The sequence below is a fragment of the Corythoichthys intestinalis genome, chromosome 6 (genome assembly GCF_030265065.1).
Source record: "Corythoichthys intestinalis isolate RoL2023-P3 chromosome 6, ASM3026506v1, whole genome shotgun sequence".
NCBI lineage: Eukaryota > Metazoa > Chordata > Actinopteri > Syngnathiformes > Syngnathidae > Corythoichthys > Corythoichthys intestinalis.
In genome coordinates this window covers 49,838,653-49,853,529 of record NC_080400.1, presented here as the reverse complement: position 1 = coordinate 49,853,529, position 14,877 = coordinate 49,838,653, and the positions used below count along the sequence as shown (strand labels likewise).

Here is a 14,877-nt window from a genome sequence, read left to right as displayed (position 1 = left end):
CTAGGTAGCTCCAATAATACATGTTGAAGCCGATAGCTAGTACAAACTACGCCCGCATGTTATGGTAGATATTGTAGACATGGTAGATATCACATGTACTGTCCATAGATATAACTAGATGCAAAATGACAGACATGGCACGAAATGAGTTAGTAGACAGCCGCCATCTTAAAGCAGTACACTTTTTAGGACGGCTCTGTTGTAGAGAACCTTCCTAGCGAACCTAAGTAACTTTTTATCTAAAATACTTCTAAATCGGCAAAATCTTGACTTGAATCTATCTTTAAATGATGAAACAGTTTTAAAACTTTCATATGTCGAAAGTAGAGAGAAGGGAACTAATGCAATAATGGGTGCAATTTTAACAACTTTTAACAGCTGATTCAGGGTAAAGGGTAAATTAGGGTAAAGAATTGGGCTCGGGCCAATTGTACCAAAAACCTTCACAAAAAACTTCACATAGTGTGGCCAATGTTTTTTTTTTTTTTTTTTTTTTTTAAGGGGGAAAAAAAAAAAAAGTAATTATCACCAATTACTTTGCCAAGTAACTAATTACTCTTACATTCAGGTAATTGAGTTACTAACGCAATTACTTTTTGGGAGAAGTAATTTGTAACTATAATTAATTACTTTTTTTCAGTAAGATTAACAACACTGGTCGTACATTACTAATTAATGAAGTAGCCAAACAAATGTATGTCCATTATTTATTTAAAATATCCTAATGATTCAACAGGAACGATGGAAACATGCCCATACAACAAAAAGCTGCCCTTAAGCTGCTTTTTTATTTTATTTTTTTCCAAGAAAGTGCAAAAACACTAACCATTTTAAAGGGAGTACTGTACTTATTTCTCTCATCAATACAATCAAATTTACACAGGTGGAATGAATTCCACATTTTCTGGAAACGAAGTGTCTTTAGAAATAAGACTTCTTTTAACCAATATACTTTGTTTTCATAGATTTCTGTACTATTTTGCACGTTTGTAGTGTTACCGCTAGAGATGTCCCGATCAATCGGGATTCCGATCACGTCATTTTCAAAGTATCAGAATCGCCCAAAAAATATCGGCCATGCCTTTTTTTAATACATACAGTGTATATTTTAATTAAATCGTTTTCTAATTGTATTTAACGTCACAGACATAATATGTTACACTCATCCAGAGTCTTTAGATTAGGCTTAAGGTAGGGTTATCAAATTTATCCCGATAACAGTGGCAATTTTTTTTTTTTTTTTTAATGTGTCACATTAAAATATTTAACACAGTTAATGCATGCGCTGCATGACCCTCTCACTCATTGTTGCGCTCAATCTGTAATGACGCTGTTTTACCTGTATAGAGAGATAAAAGACAGCGCAAAATGATAGAGTGAACTTTAGCAGCCTTTGGAGCCTTTTTTTTTAATTGGCTAAAGCCTTGCAATCCCTCTCCCTATGATTAGAAATATCATGGGAAGTAATGTGGGGAAGCAAGGGGGCAATTGATCATTGTCTTTACACCTTATATAATTTCCCAACGCAGAGAAGATATAGCAATTGGTAGCACGTTGCACAGTCATGGTTCCACTTCCCATCATGCATTTGGGATGGCCACAGTATCATTTACTGAAAGCTCAACAAATACACTAGATGGCAATATTTAGTCACAATATACAAAGTCACAAGTCTTTCTATCCGTGGATCCCTCTCACAGAAAGAATGTTAATAATTCAAATGCCATCTTGAGGATTTATTGTCGTAATAAACAAATACAGCACTTATGTACTGTATGTTGAATGTATATATATTCGTCCGAGTTTTATTCATTTTTTTCTTAATGCATTGCCAAAATGTATATGATCAGGAAAAATTATCCGGAATGATTGGAATTGAATCAGGAGCAAAAAAAAGCAATCGGATCGGGAAATATCGGGATCGGCAGTTACTCAAACTAAAACGATCGGGATCGGATCGGGAGCAAAAAAACATGATCAGAACAACCCTAGTTACCGCTGTACTTAATCATGGTTTTACACGTTCTGCATATGAAATACATGTTAGTGAATTAGCTAATTAGCTTAGCGTTCGGGGCCAACTATTAACATCTCAAAAACAAAAACAATAAAGGCTAAACAGTATAAGAGGGTTTGTGTACTCACCTCTTATGGATGCACACGGGTCTTAGCAACACATTCAGGACATTTTTCAATTGACATGACTTGAAACTACTACTGGACATCTGAAAGACAAGGAGCAACGAACTATCTCTCTTCCCCTCTCGTTCTGAAAAATAATTTGCACATGCCGCGCTTCTGTACCTGCCTGTCTCATACAAAAATTTATTTTTCAGTCTTTTGAAAAGGAGTAAATCTCTTGCTCAGTAACCGGCAGCATCCATCATAACGTTGTGCATGCGTCCATTAAAGGAGTCCAGGCAGCAGACGTGTCATGAATTTCGTTCCGCTACGAGTTATGAGGAAAAGTAATTGTTTTTTAACCTTTATGAATCGTAATCAAATAGTCACGTGTCGAATCGCGATGCATCTAATAATCGATTATTTGGTACTCCCTTAGGGTGTACCCCGCCCATCCTACCCATAGTTAGCTGGGATAGGTTTCAGCATCCCCTTTGTGAGGATATGCGGTGAACACTTTATTAAATTAGTAAATTACACTTATAAATATATACATTAGTTTATTCTATATAACAAACTTCTACATTAATGCTTCCTGCACAGTTCACTGGAGAGAATGAACTAATATTATTTTCATTTTTATTTAGTTTGGCCAATCCATTTAGTGCAGATGACGTCTTCACCATCAAACATAAATGTGCCTTTGTTGTCTCCCTATGTATACAAACATATCATCCCACATTGTGCTACTGTACCATCTCTTGCTTTCATAGGGGTTTTTATAGAAAGTGAAATAAAATACACTGTACAACTATTTGCCAAAAGGAAGTATCCTCTCTTTAAAAACATTTAAAAACATTAGATGTAGCATCCGAATACAAAACAGACAGTGAAGGAACCACAACTAAAATAAACAGAGGAAGAATTATGGGTGAACATTAAATGCTTTAACAGACACAGAGGTAGTAGAGAGAAAAATACAGGGTAGCGTGGGCGGACCCACTTCCTCAGAGAGTGTACAATTCTTTTAACCACCATTAGAAATCTGAAGAGAAAAAAAACAGCTGATCTAAAACACCTATAGAACACCGATGTTACAAGAGGCAGACATTTGCTGACACCTCTCTATCAATTACTCTGAATTATACAGTAATGAAAAAATATTTCACACCCCGCGTTTCTTTCGATCATTTTAAATGGCTGGTTAAAAAAATTAGGAAATAAGAAAAAAATCACTGCTTTAAAAGGAGGTATCTCAGTTTTTGTATGCTGGTAAACAAAAAAGCGATTAATTCAATGAAAATTGATTTGTAACGTTAACTTTAATAATTCATGTTAAAGTGTCTTCAATCCTTTGTGAGACAGTAAACATGAGTAGACACCAGGTCCAAACTAAAGATAACACCAAGACATAAAAGGTGGTTGAAAAAGATCATAATTACTGAAATGCAGTATACACATTATGTATATGTTAACTAATTAAAGTTAAAAGGTAAGAATAATGTATGGCATTGGCAAAGGGAACTGTGATCCAGGAAATTGTTTGAATTCCCAGCACACAGAATTATTTAACCTGCTCACCTGACACTTTTTTCAAACACCTTGGTTCTGAACACCTCCTCTTGATCCAGACAGATGGTGCAAAAGGTACAAAGGTCCCTTTGTCGGTTTGGGCCTGAGACCGGACCAAGGTTCTTTGCTTCACCTGCATCACATTAAGAAGCACATTCATAAATCACAAACTGACCTCTTTCCATTACCCGCCGTCAAACAAACAAACAAAAAAAATCATAATTCTCAATGGTGAGTGCTAAACACTAAATAAGCCTGGACTGGACAATTTTGAAGTAAATTGCTCCATTCCAATCAGAAAAAAATTATGTGCTAATAATTCCTTGAGGATGACTGACAAATTATCTTGCATTTCATGTTTGATTAAACAGTTACAGACTGCATTAGCAAATTGGCAATGGTCAACCATTGTAGATGTTAAGCATGTTCATCTTATTTTGTATGGAGGTAGATTTGTGTCTTTATTATTCAATCAAAAAAAAAGTTGCTTCAATCAAATAAAACGTTGCTTCAATCAAAATATATATTTTCAATCGAAGAAAACGTCTATTCAATCAAAAAAAATGTGTTTGAATGCAAAAATAAATTTGAAACTCAAAAAAATATATTTGAAAACTATTTTTCTTTGATTGAAATTTTTTTTTTTGATTTAAGTCAAGTTCTTTTTAATTGAAACACCATTTTTGATTAAAGTCATGTCATTTTGCGTTTGGACCACATTTTGGCTAGGACATTTGTGTCTTTATTATTCAATCAAAAATTAAGTCGCTTCAAACAAAAAAAAAAATATTTTCAAAAGAAAAATCACTTCAATCCAAATTTTTTAAAAATTCAATCGTAGAAAAAAAGGTTTGAATGTGAAAAAACTATTTGAGACTCAGAAATTCGCATTTGAACACTTTATTTTTCATTCAAACCGTTTTCTTTGATTGAAGCAATCCTTTTTGTGTTCAAGCCATATTAGGGGTAGGACATTTGTGTCAAAATCATTCAATCGCAATAAAAGTTGCTTTAATCAAAAAACTATTTTTAATCAAAGAAAAAAATCATTTGCAAAAATATATATTTTTTGAAAATATATATTTTTTTATTTGAAATATATATATATTTTTTATTGAAGTATCACTTTTTTTGAAAAGCAAAAAGTTTTAAACTCTTTTTTTTTCAAAGTGGAAAAAGTTTTGAACACACTTTTTTTTTGAAGTGGGAAAAGTTTTGAAGGCACTTTTTTTCGATTGAATCATTTTGACACAAAGATTCAACTTCAACGCTAGTTCGGTGTGTTTGAGTGGCAGCTGATTGCGCCAATGGCATAAAAGTATGAAGCAAGAATAATGGCCACCAGGTCTCCATCCAGCCATCGGAGTCTCCTGGAGTCCAAGCCGAATATAGGGCACTGGTACGGGGGTGTAACATCGGCATTTCACCGGAGTACGGTGCCCTGCTGCTTAATGTGATTCAACACGGCGAACTTCACCCGCTGCCCTGACGTGACGGTTGGCAATCGGTTCCAACCGGAGTGTCCGCGACGCGCCGGTACAAGAGTGGTCGGCGAGTGGCCCGACACTAGCCTTCCCAGTAAGAGAGTGGACTACCGGCGAGTCGCCAGCGTCCACGCCTGGAGCCCCGTCACTTCAACTTTGAATGAGTGTCGTATCATTCGCGGACTGTCCACTCGACAGCCGGCCTCCGCCCCTGGGGGGTGATATCGGGGTCCGACCAGTGTGCCGCGACAGGGTAACGTGCCGTTGCGGGTACTCCGGTGAAATGCCGATGTTACACCCCCGTACCAGTGCCCTATATTCGGCTTGGACTCCAGGAGACTCCGATGGCTGGATGGAGACCTGGTGGCCAATGGCCATTATTCTTGCTTCATACTTTTATGCCATTGGCGCAATCAGCTGCCACTCAAACACACCGGAACTAGCGTTGAAGTTGAATCTTTGTGTCAAAATGATTCAATCGAAAAAAAGTGCCTTCAAAACTTTTCCCACTTCAAGAAAAAAGTGTGTTCAAAACTTTTTCCACTTTGGAAGAAAAAAAAAAAAAAAAAAAAAAGAGTTTAAAACTTTTTGCTTTTCAAAAAAAGTGATACTTCAATAACAAATATATATATTTCAAATAAAAAAATATATTTTCAAAAAATATATATTTTTGCAAATTATTTTTTTCTTTGATTAAAAATAGTTTTTTGATTAAAGCAACTTTTATTGCGATTGAATGATTTTGACACAAATGTCCTACCCCTAATATGGCTTGAACACAAAAAGGATTGCTTCAATCAAAGAAAACGGTTTGAATGAAAAATAAAGTGTTAAAATGCGAATTTCTGAGTCTCAATATTTTTTCACATTCAAACCTTTTTTTCTACGATTGAATTTTTAAAAATTTTGGATTGAAGTGATTTTTCTTTTGAAAATATAATTTTTTTTTGTTTGAAGCGACTTAATTTTTGATTGAATAATAAAGACACAAATGTCCTAGCCAAAATGTGGTCCAAACGCAAAATGACTTCAATCAAAAATGGTGTTTCAATAAAAAAAAAAACTTGACTTAAATCAAAAAAAAAATTCAATCAAAGAAAAATAGTTTTCAAATATATTTTTTTGAGTTTCAAATTTATTTTTGCATTCAAACACATTTTTTTTGATTGAAGAGACGTTTTCTTCGATTGAAAATATATATTTTGATTGAAGCAACTTTTTATTTGATTGAAGCAACTTTTTTTTTGATTGAATAATAAAGACACAAATCTACCTCCATAATTTTGTGTGTTCATTACAGATGTTGTCAAAGTCATTGACTCAGTGTTTTTGTGTGGAATGGTATGAAACTCCAGCCAACCAAGCAGCAAGACACTGAAGAAGGTGGAAGTATAATACATAGTAAAGAAGTCGCTGTTAATGTTATTGGTACATGTTATTGGTGTGTACACCATCGTTTTATTATTATTATTATTATTAAATTTTTTAATGTATTCTTACCCTATTCCTGGGGGGATCACAATGAAATTCGTTAAGTATATTGCAAGGATATACAGTGGTACCTCGACATACGATCGCTTCGACACCCGATCTTTTCGACATCCGACGTAAAATTTGACTCGCCTTTTGTTTCTACATCCGACGACATGCTCCAAATACGACGACATGACAGCACCGCAAACGAACGCATGGCGGATTTTCATGTGTGAGAAATCAACACAGATTTTCAAAACGTTGGTACAGTTGGTCAAACAAGGAAAAAAGTGATGCTTACCTTTGAAATGAAAATGCAAATTATATAAAAATATGAGCGCTGGGGTGCGCATCCATGAGCTGGCTCAACAATACAGCTCCACGGTCCTCTTCCGACCACCGTTCGCCAGTCTTTCTAAGTTAAGGTGACAATATTATTGTGGTAACGTCGCCAAGGAAATCGCCAGCTTTGTCACGTTTTTATCATTTATTTAAGAACTTATTCAACACAAAACGTCCACTTCCCTCCGCGGTTGACTGTGCTCTTGAGAAAACGAAAGTATTATCTCTACCGCACTGACCTATCTCACTGTGATGTCAGCCCCGCGGTGCGTTCAGGTACAGCAAAAAGTGTCCGCCACATTAGAATCCGATTCGTTACATTATTTACAGAAATGATTATTAATTATTATTATTATTATTATATTATTCAGATTTTTATTCATAACTTATTTGTTTTGCTATGTTTAATTGCCATTTTTAATAGTATCAGCAGTATTTATTAAGGATTTACTGTACGTTTTTGGGCTGTGGAACGAATTAATGGACTTATAATGTATTCCTATGGGAAAATCCTGCTCGACATACGACCATTTCGACTTACAAACAAGGTCCTGGAACGAATTAACTTCGTATGTAGAGGTACCACTGTATATACAAACACACACAGATTCTTGGAGGCCTTTTTGTTTGTATCAGGGTTGATTAATTAATTGTGGACGGAAGTTAAAAGTTAGCCAGTACCATGTATGTGTACTCTTTGTTTCAGCCTTCAGCCTGCATAGTACACCATTTGATTTTTCAGCAGTCTGGATTATCAATAGTACATTGCTCGTTGGGGTACTAAATCCGCTCACATTTGAACATGAAAGAAATTTCGTATGAGCAGAGATGGGTAGCAACGCCTTACATTTACCCAGTTATATTCACGTGAGTAACGTTTTGAGAAAAATCCACTTTTAAGTAGGTGTGGGAACCTCTTGGTACCTCACGATACAATACGATTTGTCATACAAAGGTCATGATAACGATCTCACTATATGGCAATCCAACGGTTATCGATACATTGGTCAGGAAATCATTTTAGGATATTCTCAAAAAAAACAAATAATAAACAGAAAAACAAGCTATCTTCATCCTTCTGCTGTAAAATTATCACTAGTAGATGTCCAATCCATTTAAACTGGGAGGGTGGCAGCGAATGAACCCTCCACCCTCTTCAAACGGGCCCCTTCCACTACTATGGCCATCAGTGGCAGCCAATCCCAGGCAACAAGATAAGTTTTTGCAATTTCAGGTCATTACCTGTTGATTTTCAGTCACTTCCTGTTGATTTTGGGGCATTTTATGGGTCACCATTTGATTTTGGGTGACAGAACAGGAAGTGACCCGGGAATCTCCCAAATGAATAGGCAGTGACTCAAACTCAACAGGAAGTTACCTGTAAATGCCCTAAAATGAACAGAAAATGACCTGTAAATGCCCCAAAAATCGGAAAGAGTGAGTGTGAATAATGCTCTGGTTGCGAATGAACGTTCATTCCCCCTTTCCAGTCTTAATGGATTGGGCATTGAACGGTGTCAATGGCAGTCACAGATTTAACTGAGACACTATCATGGTGAAAGATTTTGGTAGCAACTTGATGGTTCGTTTTTTTTTTTTTTTTAAAACATTGACACCTCTTTAAAACTATATCTCGATTCTTGCCATGGGCGTATCGATAACCTTTTAGGATGCAAACTATCACAATATATCACCATTTTCATATTTGGTCACACCCCTACCACCAAGAGTACCTTTACGACGCCCCACTTTTTACTTGAAGAAGAAGAAATTCTACTTTTACGTCACTACTTTGGGCTACACTAGAGTAGCTACATTTTTCCTGTTTATTCTTCCTATTGGATATTACTTTATTTTTTCCAGATGTCCACAGGGGCTTTACCAGTTTCATCAATGACACGTCACAATAATAATCATTTGACTACAATCTGCTGGAAAATATACCATTGTAAAAAAAAAAAAAAAAAATCTGACATTGAAAGTAGTTACTCATTACTTGAGCATTCTTTTTCCCAAAAACGTACTTGAGAAAACATTTTTCAATGACTTATTTTACTTGAGTAATACTATTTTGAAGTAACATGCTACTCTTTTAGTTGAGTAAAGTTTTTGGCTATTCTACCCACCTCTGAGTATGACTGCAACACTGTACAAGTGGATAGTTTGGCAACATTGTGTGGTTTGATGTGTATGGGAAGCGCACTCAAAAATAACAGGACTTAAGCTATGGTAAAGTTGAGCTACCTCCATTCAAATCTCTTCTGTGCAACTCCTTTAAGAGACATGAACAAAAATCATAAAACAACAAAAAACAGTCATGGAAAATCCACCATCTCATTTAAATTATTTAATACGTTACAATTAATGCATTCATATTAATTCCACTTTTGTCAACAGACGAAGTAAATGTGGTTAGATGCCCATCCATAATATCATTAGAAATGATTTGTGAACAAAATGACAGCTCAGAAAACATGTGCACCCAAATGAAATAAAAATAGGAAGCTTACCATATTCAGCAGTAATAAAAAAAAAAAAAGGTGATTCATGAATCCTGCATAGAGTATCACTAGATTTGGAAATATACATGTTTTGATTACCGGTTTCAAGGTATACTGTGGTAGTAAAACGTCACGGTTTCAAAACCGCAAACATTTTCCATCATACCATCCCTACAGTATTGGCTATTTTTTATGTCCCAAAAATGCAGGGAAAAATCCCTCGCTTGCAGGTGCAAGCCCCAACCCTCCCCCAACGGTTGGTGCTCAGTGTCAGTGAGTCAGCTGTGCTACACGATTGCTGGAGGAGGTGAAACTCCATAACTTTTCCCCAATTGCAGAAAACAAAATCGCTGGTATAGGAATACTTTGAGTACATAAAAGTTACAGACAGGTGCGGCTAAGAGGAGAAGGACCAACCGACATGTAAAACATGTTTGCGGAGGGTTGCTGCTAAGGAGGCAATACTTCCATTATGATTTCGCATTTAGACGAAAATAAAAGGTTAGTAAAAATTGTGATGAATGTTTCCCACCAGCTACGAGGGTTCACTCCAGTGTGTTCTGTGTGTCTAGCGGTGGTAAAACATGTGTTTTTTTTTTTTTTTCTCTCTGGTACCTGTCTGTGTTGAGAAAGAGTGTGTGTTTATAACACGTGATTTTTATGGAAAATTAAAATATTTTTGTTCTGACGGTAATAATGTTGAGCTATGGCTGTAGGTTTAGGCTCACCTAAAGGACTGCATTTATTTTAATTTTATTTAGAATATTTCTGTTACTTTTGTTATTTCAACTTAACATTATACTTATGTTCCAATTTGCTAATACCTTTTGAAAAATAAAAATCCTGTTAAATGGAAAAAAGTTATTTAACCCAGATATCTCAAAGTAACACATTTTAGTCCCAATCTCATACCAGCACATGCCTAGTATGTAATGTGTAAGGGTGGGGGTGAGGTGGGGGGGGGGGGACTCTTTAACAGAGTATTACTGGCCAATTCATTTAAGATACAAGTACAACAGAGAATCGTGGTTAAAAACATGAAACAGACTTCCTCAGCAAAACCATTAGTGTTGTAACCATGCTTTGCAACACACATAGACACACACTTTATGCACCCATATTTTACCTGATCCATGCAGATGGAACCAGATTACAGGACACAGGGTTTTGTGCAATGCAGTCATGAATGAATAACAAAATATTTTTAAAAAAAAAACCTAAACAGAAAGCAGTAAAAGGTGACTACCAGTACAAAAAAATTACAACACTGTCACCGCCTTCAAAAGAAATAAGATTTCAAGTGAAGGGATTAGCGGGCTATAAACGGTTGTCTAAATTGGTCCTTTTGCACTAGGCTTAAGCACTGGTAGGGACTTAAATCTGAAAAGCTACCAATTATATCAGTCAATTGACAAGATAATAAAATCATGGTTAGTTTAGGAATGATTTTTAACAGGTCACTTAATTCCTATTTGCAACATTGTGTTCTTGTCAGCATCTGAAATCCTTAGAACCTCCATTTGTATTAACCAACAACAGCCTATTCCATTTTTTTGCCCCCAAAGTGTCTGATTTCATAATGTGTCTTAACAGAGTGGAATGGTTGATTCAACATATAGTACTATCGCACATTATCGATCGCTTAAGGACTTTGCATGAAAGAGGAAAATGAACAATGGGTCAATGTGGAAGAATGCCGTTTCATAAGATGCCAAAGTGAGTTACATGACATTATAGTTCCTCAATTTTGTTCTGCTTCACTGATTAATTCATAGTAGTGAAACTGACATTTGCTTTCTTGTTATACTCCGATGCTGTTGAGCTTTAGCTCCCTCCCCTCCCCCCTTGTATCAAAACTCCCATAAGCCTAACAGTCAGGGCTATGAGACAACATCAGAATATATGACGTTGCACCTTTTGTAACTGAGACAGTCTTCTTCAAAAACAGCAACCTGATAATACAATGGCTGAGAAACACATTAATGACTTCATCTACCACTTGAGATACACTTTCACTGAATCTAAAAAAAAAAATGATATAGGAGCATCACAATAAAATACTATATTAAACTTACAAAATATTTTACTAACTCGGGGGCATGGTGGATGAGTGGTTAGCACATCTGCTTCACAGTTCTGAGATAAAGGGTTCAATCACGAGCTCCGGCCTTCCTGTGTGGAGTTTGCATATTCTCCCCGTGCCAGAGTGGGTTTTCTCTGGGTGCTCTCTCTTTTCCAACATTTCAAAACATGCATGGGAGGCTGATTTAACACTCTAAATCAGGGGTGCTCACCATTTTTTCTTCTGCCAAGATCTACTTTTCAAAGAGATAACCTCCCGCGATCTACCTTGACATCAGTACATGGCGCCATCTAACTTTGCTAGCGGGCAGGGGAGCAGGGTCTAGAAAGCTATGCATGTTGCGAGCGACTAATGAAATGACCAAGTCAAAATGATCTGGATTCTAACAACTTATGGTGATGTACTGGTATGTGTAACATTTTTATGTCACACTGCTGTTGCCATAGTGTGCACTTCCTGTGGGTGTGGTATTACCATTACAGTATAAAAAGAATCTCTGTGATGTGTCGTGGGCAAATATGATGAGAACAATGAATAAAGATGTGTCGTTCCATTCGAGTCTTGGCCTTACATGTACCCTAATTTTTGCACTATAAGGCGCACCTGACTATAAGCCACAGCCCACCAAATTTGGCACAAAAACGGCATTTGTTCATAGATAAGCCGCACTGGACTATAAGCTGCAGCTGTCCTCACTGTATCATGGGATATTTACACCAAAAGATATTAACCGGTACAACCTTATTTGACAGCGGCATCATACAACCGACTGTCATAAGACCAAATGAACCATCATTAAACTTTGAACCAATTACTGTAAAGCTTTATTGCTTCAAGAAGCTTCATTCGGCCATCACTGCTCCCTTGGGGGAGACAGTCAACCTCTGCTGCCACCTGCTGTTGACTGTTGTCATCCAACATGCCTCTTAGCATGCATTGCAGTGCTACAGATGTAAATAACAATCAAAAATCATGTTCTGTGCTAAATATTTCTTCAGTTACTGTTCCAATTCTTTTATCAATTGCTAGTTATGGTATTTACTAACACTTTATTTGACAGTGGTGCCATAAGACTGTCATTACACAATCATAATTATTACATGTCTCTGTCCTGAGCATTCATGAATGCTTACAACAGATGTCATTAAGTATTATCCGGCAAATGATCTCACTTTTGAATGGATGCAAAAGATCCAAGATGGACAAAAATTGAGTTAGTGACATAATTTGCCAAATGACACTTAATGACATAAGCATTCAGTAATGTCCATGATAGTGTCATTTCATAATTTTGATGATCTTATGACAGTCTTATGACACCGCTGTCAAATAAAGTGTTACCTAAAAAAATCAACAAATAAGCCGCACTGGACTATAAGCCACAGGTATCAAAATGAAGGAAAAAAGTAGCGGCTTATAGTCCGAAAATTAGGGTACTTAGATAAAAGAAGTACATAACAGTATGGAGCATAACCACATTTCACACACAACATACAGTAATTTACAAAGTATATCTTTGCACCCCCCCCCCCAAAAAAAAAAAATAAAAAAAAATAACGGGTTGGTGGTATCAAACTTTTCACAATACAACTACGTCATGTAAACAAACATGGGAACATGGGGGCGGGATTTAATAAGCTTTGGCTTCTCCCATCAGCCCTTTTCTTTTCGGGTTGAACTGAACGTAAACACAAATGAATGCTATACGTTTCGATCTGTCACGCCTGAAAAGGAAATAAAGAAAGAACAACAATATTTGTTGACATTGCAAAGTCTGCTACAAATCGATTTAAGAGCCTTTCTGTCAATTAAATACGATATATGCTACAAATTTAACACAATCAGTTACATTTCACCCAAAGCCAAAGAGAAAAGAAAAACATTCATCTTCCAAGCCGCTTATCCTCCACAAGGGTCGTTAGGGTGCTGGAGAATATCCCGGCTAACTATGGGCAGTAATACATACATATACATATACACATATATATATATATATATATATATATATATATATATATATATATATATATATATATATATATATATATATATATATATATATATATACACACATATACACAGTGGGGAGAACAAGTATTTGATACACTGCCGATTTAGCTGGTTTTCCCACTTGCAAGCCATGTAGAGGTCTGTAATTTGTATCATAAGTTCTCTTCAACTGTGAGGGATGGAATCTAATACAAAAATCCAGAAAATCACATTGTATAATTTTTAAATAATAAATTTGTATTTAACTGCATGAAATAAGTATTTGATACATTACCAACTAGTAAATATTTCGACTCTTAGTTCTTTTTTAAGAACCCTTCCTGTTCTCCACTCATTACCGGAAGTAACTGCACCTGTTTGAACTTGTTACCTGTATAAAAGACACCTGTTCACATGCTCAAACAAACAAACAAACAAACTCCAACCTCTCCACAATGGCCAAGACCAAAGAGCTGTGTAAGGACATCAGGGATAAAATAATAGACCTGCACAACACTGGGATGGGCTACAAGAAAATAAGCAAGCAGCTTGGCGAGAGTGTAACAACTGTTGGAGCGATTATTAGAAAATGGAAGAAGTTCAAGTTGACGGTCAATCTGCCTCGTTCTGGGGCTCCATGCAAGATCTCACCTCGTGGGGCATCACTAATCATGAGGAAGGTAAGGGGGCCGCCCAGAACTACACGGCAGGACCTGGTCAATGACCTGAAGAGAGCTGGAACCACAGTCTCGAAGAAAATCTTTGGAAACACATTACGCCGTCATGGATTAAAATCCTACGGCGCACGCAAGGTCCCGTTGCTGAAGCCAGTGCACGTCCAGACAGGTCTGAAGTTTGCCACTGACCATCTGGATGATCCAGAGAAGCAATGGGAGAAGGTCATGTGGTCGGATGAGACCAAAATTCAACTTTTTGGTCTAAACTCGGCTCGTCGTGTTTGGAGGAAAAAGAAGGATGAGTACAACCCCAAGAACACCATCCCAACCGTGAAACATGGAGGAGGAAACATCATTTTTGGGGCTGCTTCTCTGCCAAGGGTACAGGTCGACTGCACCGTATTGAGGGGAGGATGGATGGGGCTATGTATCGCCAGATCTTGGCTGACAACCTCCTTCCTTCAGTGAGAGCCCTGAAGATGGGTCGTGGCTGGGTCTTCAAGCATGACCACGGCCCAAAGCACACAGCCAAAGCAACTAAAGAGTAGCTCTGTAAGAAGCATCTTAAGGTCCTGGAGTGGCCTAGCCAGTCACCAGATCTGAACCCAATAGAAAATCTATGGAGGGAGCTGAAA

The 14,877-nt window shown here is 36.8% G+C and overlaps 1 protein-coding gene across 2 annotated transcripts in view; it reads right to left on the bottom strand.

Moving 5' to 3' along the window:
* The window catches only part of rasa2 (RAS p21 protein activator 2), a 72,401-nt gene that overhangs the window by 48,074 nt on the left and 9,450 nt on the right, over window positions 1-14,877 (bottom strand). For both annotated transcript variants that reach the window (XM_057839452.1, XM_057839451.1), the window contains exon 2: window positions 3,703-3,826. In XM_057839452.1, coding sequence (XP_057695435.1) covers window positions 3,703-3,826 — 124 coding nt within the window. The remainder of the gene's footprint in view (window positions 1-3,702; window positions 3,827-14,877) is intronic.